Here is a 16,190-nt window from a genome sequence, read left to right as displayed (position 1 = left end):
CTGTGTAGCCCAATCATCATCTACCATCTGCGCAGCCAATTGTGATGGCACATATCCAACCTTCGAAAAAATATTCAGATCAACGAACTCAGCAAAAAAAATTAGCCCGTTTGCTTGTCCAGCCGTTTTGCCGATCGATTTCTTCAACAATCTGTTCACCATCTTCTATTCTCACATACTCTCCTTTCCAATCATCAAACTGCAACAGTGATACTTCTTGCTCTGGACCCCGAACAATATTCTCCCCAATTTTTTCCACCCATTTCTTCACTGCTTTCTCTCCCATGTTCTGTAGAACTTGTGGATCAATCTCTGTAAACTCAACCTCCCATTTAACAATTGTCTCTCTCTCAATGTTCTGTATGCTACCATCAACTAATTTTGCCTTTGATGGAAAGAAATTGACTGTCAAGTCGAAGGTCTGAGCGGCAGCATCCCCTCTGTCAGTGGCGGACAGTGTGATCTCGTGAGAAAGAGCAGACGAGGCCCTAATTGCATGCAAAATTGGATCGGAGAGAGGCGCATTACCTATTCAAAGTTGAATCTGGCGGCTCCATCTCAGTATGCCCACGGGCTCCTCTCACAACCTATCGATTCAACAAGCGAAAACAGAGGAAATGAGTTGAGATCTACGGGCCCGAGAGAGGAACGGGAGGGCGACTAGGGTTCGAATTCACTCACCATTTTCTGAGGACGAAGGCTCCGCCGCCGTTGAGAATGAGGGCTCCGCCGCCGCCACCGAGAACGCAAGATCCGCCGCCACCGGAGAAGAAGGGGGGGTGCAGAGTGGCGGGCCCGGCACGGTCGGGCGGCAGGGCACGGTCAGCTGTTTTGAGGACCAATTAAGTTGGACCCACATGTCCTAACATAAACGGGCTTGTCCGTTAACGACCAATTTAACCACATTTAACACCCCATGTGGCCCTGGGCTATTTACACGCTCAAATGTGTCGCATCACAGCCATTCATTCCAACAACGTCGCACTCCTTCCAATTCACATCAAAAACGTCGCACAAGAGCTATTGGCCTATTTAGGAACGGAGGGAGTAGTTGATAGGCTTAGCTGGTAGCTTATGACTCGGCACGATTCAGGCTCGTGGGATGGCACGCGCAATTGTTGGATCGTGGCGAGCTTTCAGTTTTCTGTTAGCGACTGAATAAAAGGGAAGACAGAAAATGACACAAGTTTTAACGCGTCGCAAAAGGCTCTCTCTCTGTGGCTGCGTTCCTGCTCTCTGTTCCCTTCCACCTCTTGTACGTGTGTGTTGTGTTCTTGAGAGAAACAAATTCAGATATAGAGAGCGACTAGATCACTGCTTGAAAACCAACACTCCGGTACCTCGAGGCGTTCGCGCGGCGCTTCCATCTCTATGGCCTGATCCGGCTGGAGACGGAGGTGGTCAGCGTCCGGCGCAGCGGGAACGTGAGCTGGAGCGTGTCGTACTCCTCGAGGAAGCTCTCCGCCGGCACCGACTCTGGCGGCGAACTACGGAATGAGGAGGTGTTCGACGCCGTCGTCGCCTGCAACGGGCACTTCGCGGAGCCCCGGCTCGCCGAGATCGCCGGTAAGCTAGTATGCACGTGGTACTGCTCAGCGATCAGTGAAGTTACTAGTAAAAATTTCATGGCGGTCGATCCATGAACTGCAGGCATAGACGGCTGGCCGGGGAAGCAGCTGCACAGCCACAGCTACCTTGTGCCCGACCAGTTCCACGCCCAAGTCAGTACTATCATCCATCGCCTTAATTTCTTCTTCGTGTCTGACCGGCAACACTTGTCCCTAATTTTCTGGCTAGGCTGATTAAATTTGCAACATGCATATACCTTAGAGCATCTCCAACGGAGGCGCTAAATAAGCCGCGCGCCTGAAAAAACGGAATTTTAGCGCGCGCAATCGAATCGGCATCTCTAGCAGACGTGTAAAAATCGCACACGCGCTAAAAACCACTCCGCGCGCCGAACAGAACGGCATCACGCGCTGCTTTTTTCGGGCGTCCTCTACCGCGCGCGCGACAGAAAGAAATCGCGCGCGAAGCGAGCAACTGCCGCTGAACTCTCCGCCCGCGCCCTCTTTCGCCCTGCCCCGCGCCGCCGCCGGCGACCTCCAGCCATGGACTGGCGCACCGTCACCCCCCTAAGCCCTCCATACACGTGGGACCTCTCCGCCGCCGCCGCCGCATACCCTAGCGCGGGCTTGACCTCCGCCGCCACCGCTGCGGCTCCGAACACCTGCCTCGCGTGCGGGCTCTTCATGCTGCCCCGGACGAGCGTGCAGGGTGGCGTCGCGCCACCGCCCGCCGTGAAGCCACGGAGCTCCGCGCCCAAAACAAACCACGGCAGCCACCGCGACCGCGACCGACACGGCGACGGCGATGGTGTCCCAAAAGAAGAGGAAAGCGGTGACAAAGAAGAAGGAAGGAATGAGGCCGACCGCTCCTCCGCCGCCTGAAGCGTCGGAAATCTCGCAACTTGTTGCGCCGGCGGGCAATGCACACATAGTGCTCGATGAAATGCCCACAAGGTACAATTTTTGTTTTTGTTTTGTTGTTGTTGACAAATGTGCACATATATAGATTGATTATAGTTTTCCTTTGTCATACTACTTTGTAGTTTCAATGATGACACATATATGGTGACTATGGGTGTTGACTCCAACAATTGGTCTCAAACCAATGAAGTTGATGAAGACGAATATGAAGTGGATGATGAGGGTGAGGGTTTGATCGATGCACCAAAAGGAAGGGCTTCCAACTACACCATCACCGAAGACGTCTTGCTTTGCAACACATGGTTGAATGTGTCTATGGATCCCACCGTTGGAACAGACCAAACTAGAGATACATATTGGCTTCGGATGAAGGAGTTCTTTGACACATACAACAAGAGTGGAATTGAGCGCACCGAAAGATCTCTTCGGTCCCGGTGGTCGACGATCAACAAAGATTGTCAAAAGTGGGCGGCGGCAATGACGGCGGTTGACAAGATAAACCCAAGTGGCACTAATGATAGAGATAGGGTGTCATTTGCAATGCCTCCCATGCATCCCATGCTCAACATTTCTTCTATGTTCATGCTTCATCTTTTGTGTTTCTCGTGATAACTTGTTCTTTTGTTTGTAGCTCAACATTGCACAAAACTTGTTTCGAGGAGAGGAGAAGAAGACCAAGAAAGGCAAGGTGAAGAAAGGGAGAGTATTTGTGTTGCCCCATTGCTACGACGTGTTGAAGGTTGAAGAGAAATGAAAAAGGCATGACAAAAACAATGCAACTATTGATTTGGATGATGATGACAATGAGGCATCAAGTGATGGCGGCAAGAGGAGCCCTACACCAAACTCGGTTTCCTAATCGAAGCCAAAAAGACCACAAGGAGATAAACTAGGAAAAGAAAAAGAAGAATAAGAAGGGAGGAGATGAAGAGATAAAGAGTTCTATGGAGGCTATTGTGAAGGCAAGAAAGGAAGCAAACGAGGAGAGCAGGGTGGCAAGGAGCCTAGAGTCGGCGGCCGAGGAGAGGAGGGTGGCGGCCGAGGAGAGGAGGGTGGCATTGGAGGAGAAAAAATGGCCATGGAGGAGCAAACAAGATTGTTGGAATGGGAGAAGTACGCGTTCTTCATGGACACATCCAACCTCGATGAGAGGCAAAAGGAGTACATCAACCTTTTTCGTGATCAAATCTTGATGCAAAAAAGAATGATGTGCATGGGAGGCATGAGAGGCATGGGAGCTTCCATGGGTGGCATGGGTGGCATGGGAGGCATGGGAGCTTCCATGGGTGGCATGGGAGCACCTATGGGAGGCATGGGAGCATCGATGGGAGGCATGGGAGCTTCCGTGGGAGGCATGGGAGCACCTATGGGAGGCATGGGAGTTTTCATGGGTGGCATGGGAGCACCTATGGGAGGCTTGGGAGCTACCATGGGTGGCATCAGTACCACGGGAGCACCTACGGGAGGCATTGGTTGCATCAGTGGCATGAGTTTTGCGTCTCTCATGGAAGGCATGGGAGCACCTACGGGAGGCATAGGTGGAATGGGAGCTTTCGGTGTGCCTCACATGCCTTCGCATGATACTTTGTTGATAATGCAAACACCGTTCGACTTTTCAATGAAGGAGAGGGCAAACAGGACGATGGAGAATTGGAAGAAGATACGGACAAATCAGAAGAGGCAAACGAGGAGGAAGAAGATGAGGAATGATTGTTCATGTCTAATTCGTTTGTGTGAACTTGCTTGTCATGAACTTGCTTGTGATCATTTTGTTTGTGCGAACTTTGCTATGAAATTGTAATAATAATAAAACGACGAGTTGGACATAAACTCTGGACAAAAAAGCGGCTCGCTGTAATAAGCGAATAGAAAAATGGCCAGCTCGCTCAACTGCTCCACATGGAGAAAACAAGTCACGCCACGACGAGAACAGTAGACTTTGCTCGTCCTCCCTCCTTCGATGCCATCGTCGCGCGTCGCCGTGATCGGCGCGGGGGCCGCGGGCCTGGTGGCGGCGCGGGAGCTGCGGCGGGAGGGCCACGCGCCAGTCGTCTTCGAGCTCGCCGCGGCCGTGGGCGGCACCTGGCGCTACGACGACGCGGCGTCGGCTGACCCGCTCGGCGCCGGCCGCGTCCACGGGAGCCTCTACGCGTCCCTCCGCACCAACCTGCCCCGTGAGTGCATGGGCTTCCTCGACTTCCCCTTCGTCGCCGGTGAGGGAGCCGAGGGCGACCCGCGCAGGTTCACCGGGCACCAGGAGGTGCTCCGGTACCTCGAGGCGTTCGCGCGGCGGTTCGATCTCCATGGGCTGGTCCGGCTGGAGACGGAGGTGATCAGCGTCCGGCGCAGCGGGGACGCGAGCTGGAGCGTGTCGTACTGCTCCAGGAAGCTCGCCGCCGGCACCGACTCTGGCGGCGAACTACGGGATGAGGAGTTGTTCGACGCCGTGGTCGTCTGCAACGGCCACTTCGCCGAGCCCCGCCTCGCCGAGATCGCCGGTAAGCTAGTATGCACGTGGTACTGGTAACTGGTCTGATCAGTGAAGTTAATACAATTTTCATGGTGATCGGTGAATGATGTGCAGGCATTGACCGTTGGCCGGGGAAGCAGCTGCACAGCCACAGCTACCGTGTGCCCAACCAGTTCCACGCCCAAGTGAGTATCATCCATCGCCTTAATTCTTCTTAGTGTCCTTAATCTTTTGGCTAGGCTGATTAAATTTGCAACATTCGTGTATCTTATTGCTAGGTTGTGGTGATAATTGGGTACAATCCCAGCGGGATGGACATCTCGCGGGACATCGCCGGCGTGGCCAAGGAGGTCCATGTCGCCATTCGAGCGGCGCCTGCTGAGATGCAGAGCACCACCGCCCATGCCAACCTGTGGCTACATCCCATGGTATATTAATACCAACTGGTGCTAGAAAATGCCATCACGCCCAAATATCCAACCCCTCATAACCTCGGGCTATTTCAAATGGGGTTGCAGATCGATCGTGCCGAGGAAGATGGCAGCGTGGTGTTCCAGGACGGCAGCCGGGTGAAAGCGGACGCCATCATGCACTGCACCCGGGGAGCCCCCCTTTTCGAAAAAAAAAATCATGCCCTGCACTGGGTACGTACCTGCATCTTGTAAAAATTAGTTACCAAATTATGCTTCTAATGGAGATCGATGTTGACCGATGGAGATGTGCTCGTCGTAGGTACAAGTACAGCTTCCTCGGCGACGACTCTGCTATCACGGTGGACGACAACCGCGTGGGCCCGCTATACAAGCACGTGTTCCCGCCGCGGCTGGCCCCTAGCATCTCCTTCGTCGGGCTGCCATTCAAGGGAATCCTTTTCCCGGTGTTCCAGCTCTAGAGCAGCTGGGTGGCCGGGGGTCTGTCGGGGAGGATCGAGCTCCCGTCGCCGGAGGAGATGATGGTGGAGGTGGCGTCCTTCTACTCGGACATGGAGGACCGCGAACGCCCCAAGAGGTTCACCCACGACCTCGGCGTAAGCACGTTCAAGTACCAGGATTGGCTGGTTGATCGGTGCGGGCCGGAGAGGATCGAGGAGTGGAGGAAGGCCATCTACGTTATGAGTCAATAAAAAAAACACCCTTTGTTGAAAAACGTCGTGGCGAGAGGCAGGGTGAGGGACCGGCTGGAGAGCTACCGGGACGAGTGGGACGACGACGCCCACCTGCTGCTGGAGCAAGCGCACCGTGATCTCGCCAAGTATCTCTGATATACACCATCACTTGGTGGATTGCATCATTCTTCTTCTCCGTAACTTTTGTGCCAAACATCCAAAGATTTGAGTGATCAAGTACAAAAAACAAAGCAGAAAGAGGACACACAATGGCACAAATATGAAGAGGAAAAAAATACAAAGAATGCACCAGCCGGGAATCGAACCCGGGTCTGTACCGTGGCAGGGTACTATTCTACCACTAGACCACTGGTGCTTTGTTGTGCTAATTCTTTGAACCGGCCTTATGATTTTGGTACTGCCTCTCTCTCAGTTTACAAGACATGTAGGTACCTCCAGGTCGTCAATTTGACCAACCTAATACAAATCATATATTTATAAAAAATATACCAACATAAACTTCGGAGTTTCTACTTTCAAAAGGTATAATTTTTGTGTTATATAGTTTATATTAGGATGATAAAATTGGCAACGTAGGTATACGCGCAGGACTTGTAAACTGAAACGGAGGTAGTACTAGCACTCATTTCATTGAGAATCTGACACGCATTTCAGTATTGACCGACTAAGCTTTCAGACGTACTACAATGTTGGATCCACATATACATCACAATACAACTTCTAGACGAAGGGAAGAAGCCAACGTGCAGAAAGAGGTAAACTCTTACAAGATCTAATTCGAAGAAAATCTGTGCAAACAGACCACAGTACAACTTTTTTCCATTTCTCTTGATGCAAAATGGCAGAGCAGCCATATATATCGAAACGATGAAGTAAAAGGATCCATTACAGCATACGACATATAGGTGCAACATCATGGCCCAGGGACTAAGTTGCCGAAGATGGAAGAGCAGCAAGCGTTACTAGGATCCTAGAGGCATGCCCCAGAACGCATTCCGATCTCTAGCCGCATTGAGAAGCTTCCACTGCTGAAGGAAATCAATCATTTTGGAAATCAAGTCAAAGCACACAAATGGTAGCCAAAGTAACAGATGCTTCTCTATTCATACATACAGTAGCTTACTGGTTCAATTCTTGGCCAATCCTGCAGATAATACAGGAAAGTAAAGAGAAAGAGACACCGATTTGTGGGGTAAATGTTTTATATGGTACTCTTCACAACATGTAGGGCATATTTGCTAACCAATTTTGTTTACTCCATTCAAAATTGTAAGGAATTGAACAAACAGCAACAGAAAATAACATGCACAGAAGAAACTGAGAATTGTACCTGTTGTGCCCTGGGATTGGAACGGAGATGAAGCTCTTCGAGATACATCTTTTGACAATCAACAATAGAAATTAAGATAGACTGTACGGTATATGAAAGTGTTCAACTGACAAGCATACGCTCTTCCAAAAGACATCTTTTCACATAATTACAATAACTGGCAAGTAACAAGAATATAGTGTTCCTTTTCTGTGCTAATTTAGAAGGCCATCACTGAAAACTGAAAAGAGTGAATGCCAAGCTTCTTTTAATGCCAAAAACATGCATAAGAGTTTAAACTGCTCCGAACTTCAGAAACATGACCTTACATCTGAAGCAAGTATCCAAGATGCAACCTTTGTTTATCAGCCAGCTTTAGATTAGTACCCAGGAGAAACAGAGGGTGCTCAAAAAACATTGCTCAGGACTAAATAATAATTTTCATTGATGGAAAAGCCCCTTAAAATTTCAGTTTATTATAGAACGATACAAATTCCATGCATTTTTTTACTGGGAATCAAAATCTTAGATGGATCTAAAGGTTATTTAGATTTCTCTAGTATGCAAATTTATAAAATCTAAAAAGGGTAGATGACCACAAGTTGTCTGCACCAAATTATAGGCAGAATTCGCCACAGCAAACAGAATATACATAACCATGTTGTAGGACAACAGGGAAGTCTTGAATCACGTGAAAAACAGTTACGTTACTCATTCAATCCAATAGACTCCTCTCCCTCTTGATCACCTTTGTACTGTCCATATGTTATATAGAGTGAAGATGTTGGTCCTGAGTACCATGTATGTGGCTGAGCTAATTAGGTTTGTAGTTTAACGATCTTTATTCAAGACAACAGAATATTCAGTTAGAGTAAGGGAGATTAAAACCAGAGTCAGCATGAGTACAATATCCATGAATCAGGCAACTAAAGGAAACTGATCGCGGTGGCAGTCAAATATGTATCATCCGGTGGAATTCGTCCATGGCAACAACCAACAACCATCCTTCCAATTCTGCAAGCAACTAAAGGGTCTGTCATAGTTGAACGGCAGGCTATATATGAAAATTTCAACCTGATTGCCGGCTGATTCAACGAAGCTTCTCTTCTTTAAATGTTATTGGGGATGTCACAACCATCAGGTTGAATTTATCCATGGCACCAGCCATCGTGCAAAAAAGCAACAGCTACCACAGTTATTAAATGGCAGGATGACCGATGCCATGGACAAATTTAACCAGAGGACTTTGGAGGTGGCGGAGGGCAGCCGCAACGATAGAAGAGATCTCCGACGGACGGGGCATGTCACAACTCACAACCATCTGGTTTGAAGTTATCCATAGCATCAGCCATCTTACCCACCGTGGGGAATCAGCAACCACCGTTGAAGGGTAGGATGGATGATGCTATGGACAAGTTCAACCAGAGGACATGCTCCCTTCTTCTGCGTGTCGACTCCGGGGATGGCGGAAGCGGAGGCAGCGGCGCGCTGCCATCGCAGAAACCTTGACCGCTGCTCCCCGTCGTCGCAGCCGCCGCCGCCGCCGATCGGGTTAGCCTGGTTAGGGTTTGTCGGAGGGGCGCTGCTATATATGGACGGAGCCGCTCGCCCCATCCCGCATCACGCCATGTTTTGGACCGACGGCCCAACAGCCCACGCGCACTGGTTCAACGTGTTTTGACAAGCTAAAGCCGCCTCATCAGTTCGGCCCACCAAAATCAGGGTCCATTTTAGTGAAAACTTTATTTTAATCTTATTAATTTTATATAGTAATTGATTAAATCAATGAAATAGATAAATATAGTTGTGTGTCATAGTAAAATATTCACACATATATTCATAAAAGGAGAAGGACATGACTCGGGTAAATGGACAACCTCGAGAGTTTAGCAAACATTAGAGGGTTGGTCTGGTCTGACGCTTTGGTTTGGACCTGACTACCTAAATAGCCCATTCGATACTCCTCTATCTTTCATAAATCCTTATTTTTTCACGGCCATTTTAAGTGGCTGTAAGCATCAGGGTAAGCCATGATAAGAAGTTTCTGGAACGCCACTGATGCTCCGGCTCTGACATTGGGCATAATTCAAGGGAGAGCGAGGGGTGCTCTGAGGTAATTTACGCCCCACACTCTTGATTCCTACCTTGGCTTGAAAAGTAGCCTCCTTGCAGAACTGAGAGAGCTATGATAGTAATACATATTGCACATAAGCTAGTCGTATAGTAAATGAGCGACAAAAACCTTGAGAGAACCTTGAAGACGCTTGGGACACTGTGCACACACTCTCCAATGACAGGTCCAACCTAGAGGGCGGCGGCCGCCACGGGCCGTTGAAGCCAAGGCCCCCCAGGTCTCTGTAGTCGGCTTGGGCTACTTCTGTTTTGGTTCTCATGATGGTCGCCGCCACGGTTAGGTTGCTGCTCCAATCTTTCTCTTCTCTTCCTCGTGTTGTTCTAGCAAGATTAGAGCATGGTTAATAATACAGCCAACGGCCGGCTATAAAAAGTTGCCATGTCATCTATAGCCAATCTCTTATGTACAATAGTAAGTTTTAAATATGTACTAGTTTATCAATAGTTGACCCACCTTATATCCTCACAAAGCTTCACGGGTCTCGTGTTGCAGTTGGTTACTAACCAAGAGTCCGCTTCTCTTCTCTCTCCTCCAACTAAAGAAAGATATATTATTCTATTCTATATAATCTACTTATGTCACTCTTTTGTAGTTGCTCTTATATGTTCATGGGCGCATCTTTTTATCCATCACGCTGGCACCAAGATAGTGATGACCTTGCGAAGGCAGGCTATTTGCCGAGACAAAAGCTTTGTCTGGAGTAGCTGGTGCCGTCGCTTAATTGGAGTTCATGCTCGTGGTGCTTGCCTAACTAATGGAAGGTAAAACTGCAACTTTTGTCTTCGGATGCCTAGCTGGAATATTGTGTTGCAAGTGCCCAACGATGCAGTAGCAGTAGTAATCTAGCATGGTTGGTTTTAGTTTTTGCATAGGAACAACCAACTTGAGTAATTAACGCTTGGTCCAGGTCCGTTAGAAAAACTCAAAAGAGAAAGAAGTCTCGTTAATCTCTTCATGCTAGTTCCAAATTTGAAGTACCTTTTGGCCAAAGAAAAACCCGCTTCTTTTGGTCCGGAGGAGATGTCCGTCGGACCGCAAGATTTCTGGATGATTCCGCGTAGGACCATGACGTCAGTCCGATGTGGCGGATCCGCACGGGCGCGCTGCGCCCCATATCCGCCTGACATTTGGGCTGGATATAAGAGGTACCAATCAGCCCAGGCGTTTGAGAAACCCGTCTGAATCGAATTTTCATGACCGATCAATGAGCGGGCAGTAAGCACGGGCGTTTGAGGCAGGTTTGGAGCGTCTGGCTGTAATGCTCTAAGTGTGCCCATCGACATAGTCCTCGCCAACTAGCTAGTGCACTTCGATGTCTGCTTTTAACTCTGCGTCGGAATTCATTAGACGGCTCGAGAGCAACTAGTTGACGAGCGCTCCTTCGGGAGCCTCACAACGATCAGCGCCACTTGGCGCGCTCTCAGCCGCCCGCCACGTGTCGCGCTCTGGGTGCTCCCTCGGATTTTATTATTTTTATTTTTCTGGACGCGTTTTCAGATTTATAAATGTTTTTTTTCCGGGTTTTTTCGACGTTTCGGTTTACCACAAGTCTTCCTTAACTTTTGGACCCAAAAATAAATTCAAAAAAAATTGCGCGATAAAACGCGTTTTTTCCCATTAGCGAGAGTCGCGGTTTTGCTTCCGTGAGAGGCATGGTTTTGCTTTCGTGAGAGTCACGGCCGTGCCTCTCGGAAACGAAAAAAACGTGTTTTCTGTTTTTTTTCTTCCGCGAGAGACACGGTTATGCTTTCGCAAGAATCTCGGCCGTGTCTCTCGGAAACGGGAAAACAACACGTTTTCTCTTTTTTTTTCTTCCGCTAGAGGCACGGTTTTGCTTCCGCGAGAGGCATGGTTGTACTTTCGCGAGAGGCACGGCGCGCGTCTCTCGGAAACGAAAAAAAACGCGTTTTCTGTTTTTTTCCGCGAGAGGCATGGTTGTGCTTTCGCAAGAGACACAGCCGTGCCTCCTCGGAAACAAAAAAACGTGTTTTCTCTATTTTTTATTCCTTCCGCGAGAAGCACGGTTGTGATTTCACGAGAGGCACGGGCGTGCCTCTTTCGGAAAGGAAAAGAACCAGTGCTCCCGGGTTAGTTTTTTTGTCCGTTTTTTTCGTGATTTTTTTGTTAAAACCTATCAACATGGGATCTAGCTAGTTTTGAAGATCTTGACGCGAGAAATCTAACGGTGAAAACGGTTCGAGATTTGGACGCATGGTTTAAGAGATAAAACGTTTTGAATAAAAGAATCTACGAAAAAAGGGAAAACTCCCCGGTTACGACAAGTGGCGTACATGCAGCGCGCCACTTGTCGCAACATGAGAGGCGGAAGTGCTCTTTGCAATGAGTACTCCTTAATTAGTGATTTCGAGACGGCTCGCAGCACGTGGGGTGTTAATTAGGCTATTAGCGATCGACGTGCACGTCACTTAATCGCCCACCTGCTCAGTCTGCGGTGATGGCTCCGTACGCACCCCTACGCGTTGCCGCATGAGGTGCACATCCGAGCTCCGACCGTGCATATCTCTTAAACCAAAATCATTCATATTTCTTAAACCAAAATTTTGATTTCAAAACCTTTTATGTTTTTGTTCTTCTTTCGCAAAGACCTTTAAAACAAGACCGATTTTAGATACATTTAAATCATCCCTGTGTCTCCCCTCTAAGGAAAGACAATCAGGGTTTCTGCCTCCTGCCTGCGCCGACGCCAATCTGCCACGTCTCTTGTGTCCATGGGTGCGTGGTGGATCCTGGCCCTTGCGGACGGGGGCTTCGTTTTTAGGTGCTTCTTCAAGTTTTGTTAGGCTTTGTGTCCTACTCAGGAAGATGAGACGACGGTGGCTTCTTGAAGATGGAATAAGGTTTCCCCCGCCTAGCCACTGTTTCGGTGGTGCGTCTAGCATCATCGGAGGGTGTGTGGAGGTGTGTTTGCAATGGATTTTGCGTGATTCGGTCAGTGGTTGGCTTTGGTGGATCTGCTCAGATCCGGTCTTTGTTCGTCTTTGATCATGTGTCTTTAGGTTGGATTCTTCCGATCTAAACTTCTCTTCATCGATGGCAGTTGTTGTTCTAGTGTGTTGATCCTATGGGGCCTTAGCACAACCACTTCCCGACTATCCACTACAACAAAGTTGTGCCCGGCTCTGGCGAGGCAGGGGCGATGACGTCGGCACGCCTTCGGCTCGCTTCAGTGCTAGTAGTCATTGCTAGTGGTATATGATTCTGGATGTAAATTTTTATTATTTCTAGTGTTCTTTTTACTGCCATAGTTGAACATGAATAGATTGAAAGTTTCTCGCAATTTTTTCTCCACAAAAATCACATCTAATTTAATTCAGCATTTTGAAAAATAATATACTTCACTCTTTTGGAATAAACTGTTACACAACTTAAAAATAATCTATTTCAGAAGTTGACATTTTCTGTTTCATATTGTTTTCATTTCAGAACCCAACATTTCTCTTTCCACTGCTTGTTTCACAAAACTCACATCTATTTCAGTTCTACATTTTGGAATAACATATTTCACTATTATAAAATCAACTATTACACATTTCCAAAAAAATCAGTTTCACAAGAAAACATGTTAATATCATATTGTTTTCATTTTTGGAAGACATATTTCACTTTCCACTGGCTTCTTTCACAAAAATCACATCTATTTCAATTGCACATTATTGAAATCTCCTATTTAACTCTCTTGAAATAAACTTTTACACATTTTAAAATAATTAGTTTCGTATTGCTTTCATTTGAGAACCCACATTTCACTTTTCACTATTTGTTTCACAAAACTCACATCTATTTCAACTGCACATTTTTGAAATAACATATTTCACTCATTTGAAATATGTGTCACATTTTAAAATAATCAATTTCACAAATTGACATTTTAATTTCATATTAGTGGTGAATAGTTTTCGAGTGAAATAGGTTTGTTTCACATTTTTCTAGTGAAAGAGGTTTATTTCACATGTGAAATGTGAAATGTCAAAAATTAAATGTGTTCCAAATGTATCGAGGTCTGATCTTGTCCTGAAGGTCTTAGCGCAAGGAGTTCAACTATATAAAAAAAATCTCCAAATTATGGAAAAGAAAATTAAAGTGATGGATTTAAGAGAGAGAGAGAGAGAGAGAGAGAGAGAGAGAGAGAGAGAGAGAGAGAGAGAGTGCTTGAGTCAAAAAATATTAGAGAAAGATGTGTATCATGCATGTGTCCTTTTTCTGACTATGATAGAACCCACGCAGTGATTTGACTCTGAAATACGTGAAGGGGGGTGTGTGCACTGGGTTCAGGCACACAGATCTCAAAGAAAATGAATGGTGGCAGATGTACCGCTAGGTAACGTTAACGCCCAAAATGACTTTGTGGTGGCCATCAGCACACCGCCACCATCGCAGCACTCCATAAACGCAGAACACTTGCTCAAGAAACATGATTTCCATCTTGAACCGGCAATTCAAATCATGAATAAAAAACCCGTCATTGAAAACATTTGGGGGCGTCTACAATAGAAACAACACTCTTGCTATTGAAAGAATAGGAAGCGCGGTGTCGGTGTAGATCCATCACCCGCCAATTCAATAACCAAAAACTTCCGTAGATCCATCACACAAATATTGCCACCACAAGATCTGAAAACAGAACCTGTGGTTTATTTGTGTGAATCGCTGGCCCACCTATTCTTATATTAATATAAATGAGCATGCATGCATGCTGCATGCGACCAGAGCCGGCTATACTAATTTGCTGCAGCCATGAGGCCGAGATACTCGGCGGTGAGAGGCTTGAAGATGCGCTGCTCATCGGAGTCCAGCGCCGCGGCGAGCTTCGGCCAAATGGACATGCCGAAGATCCAGGAACCACCACCACCACCGTCACCCCCCGGACGCGCCATGATCTTCACGAAGCCGGAGCACAGCCTCCCGCAGTCCACCCACGTCGGCATCGCTACGGCGGCGTGCCCGAATCCGAAGTCCGTGTCGATTCTGAAGGACGCGAACGACGTCACGCCCATCGCCGGGCTGCCCAGCCCGACGGTCGCCGTCTCCACGAACTTGACCGCAGCCTTGCCATTGTCCTTGCCCTTGCCCTTGTGCTCCTCCACCCAGTCCACCAGCTCCTGGAAGTGCTCGTCGGTGGCCGTCGACCTGATCGACCCGCGCACCATCGACGCGATCTCCGGGAGCGGCCGCCGCAGGATCGCCTCCACGCTCGCCTCCGCCACCGCGAACGTCGTGACGTTGCCGACGTAGTTGCGCATGGCTTCCTCCGGCGCGGTTGTGAGACGCCGTCGCCCGTTCACCCACCAGCCCATGCGGCAACTCTCGTCGGACGAGCCCACGGTGTCGGCCAACACCTTCCACAGGTACGCAGACACCGCCTCGACGCGGCTCGCGCCGCGCTCCCCGTCGCCGCTCGCCTGCGCGCGCAGCATGGCAATGTCCCGCTCCTCGACGTAGTAGGTGCGGCCGAGCATGGAGCCCCCGGCCGTGAGGGCGTTGACGAGACGCTCGCTCACCAACGGCATGAACAGCTCGCCCACTGAAGGGCCGTACGACGGGGCAGCCCGAGGGCAGAACACGGAGCGGTCGTAGTTCGGGGCGGCGACGATCGTCCCAGACCGCGCGAGCTCTGACCACGCGTCAACGATCATGTACAGCGCGCACCCGTCCGCGAGGCCGTGGTTGGTGCCCCACACCACGACGAACCCTCCACAGGAGAACGAAACGAGCTGCACCGACAGCGCGACGTCCGCGCCGTACTGGACGGGGACGCCGACTCTCGCCAGCGACGCGTCCAGGTCGCCGAAGTCCAGGCTGCCCAGCGCCAGGCCGACCTCGCCGACGACGAGCTCCGCGCCCTGGTTGTCACAGTGCACCTCCGGGAGCCCTGAGCGCGGGTTGGCCACGATGCGGCCGGCGAGGGGAAAGAAGTGGTCCAGCAGGGACGACAGCTTGGCCTCGAAGGCGGCGACGACGTCGACGAAGCCACCGCCGGCCGAGGGCCTGCGGTAGGCGCAGACCATCGAGAGCGGCATGGGGTAATACAGCAGGTCGAGGTTGGAGACGGGAAGCACGGTGTCGGGCCGCGTGACGGAGGCCTTGACGGTGCTCCTGCGAACCACGCGGACGCGCGAAGAATCGTTTGCCATTTCTGTTTGCCGCTTGCTACAAACTGACGGATACGCTTTGCCTTTCCTGCCCTGAAGTTATACAAGTATGTGTTGCAGTAGAAGTTGACCTTGAAAATTCCAAAGTCAGCGTGGAATCTTTTGTACTGGCTAGGGCAGGATTGGATGCCAAAATGATAATATACACAAATATGATCAGATCAAAGATGCATTTTTTTAACATAGTGCAGATGCATTGAACCCTGCAAGCACCTCCGAGATATTGATCCTACACAACATTTTAAGATTGCTGAAATTGTCACAGACAACTTCGTAGAAGAAAAATGCATCTTTTTTTTAATGATTTTACAGTCATCAGTGTGGAATCTTTTTATTAGTGCAGCCTTGGATAACATGATTCCACGCCGACATGTATGTATATGTCATTGATTCTTTTTAATGTTTTACAGCCATCACTAGTCACCCAGCAAAAGCATACAAAATAAGGCTCAATTTTTAGGAATGTTATGAGGTATTCTTGGGTTGGTTATA

The 16,190-nt window shown here is 48.9% G+C and overlaps 1 protein-coding gene, 1 non-coding gene and 1 pseudogene across 2 annotated transcripts; 1 reads left to right on the top strand and 2 right to left on the bottom strand.

The window, feature by feature from the left end:
* The first annotated feature begins 4,449 nt into the window (after positions 1–4,449).
* LOC109754822 (flavin-containing monooxygenase FMO GS-OX-like 3) lies at positions 4,450–6,344 on the top strand (annotated as a pseudogene).
* A 25-nt stretch (positions 6,345–6,369) lies between these two features.
* Positions 6,370–6,440, bottom strand: TRNAG-GCC (transfer RNA glycine (anticodon GCC)). The gene has a single exon. It is a non-coding gene; the product is annotated as a tRNA-Gly (tRNA).
* A 7,536-nt stretch (positions 6,441–13,976) lies between these two features.
* LOC109754821 (coniferyl alcohol acyltransferase) lies at positions 13,977–15,725 on the bottom strand. The gene has a single exon (XM_020313717.3). It carries the CDS (start codon positions 15,678–15,680, stop codon positions 14,268–14,270), a length of 1,413 nt encoding a protein of 470 aa, XP_020169306.1. The 5' UTR covers positions 15,681–15,725; the 3' UTR covers positions 13,977–14,267.
* Between the last annotated feature and the right edge of the window lie 465 nt (positions 15,726–16,190).

Source organism: Aegilops tauschii, chromosome 4 (assembly GCF_002575655.3).
Source record: "Aegilops tauschii subsp. strangulata cultivar AL8/78 chromosome 4, Aet v6.0, whole genome shotgun sequence".
NCBI classification, from domain to species: Eukaryota; Viridiplantae; Streptophyta; class Magnoliopsida; order Poales; family Poaceae; genus Aegilops; species Aegilops tauschii.
The sequence above is the reverse complement of the archived record's forward strand: the minus strand, read 5'-3'. Positions and strand labels throughout refer to the sequence as shown.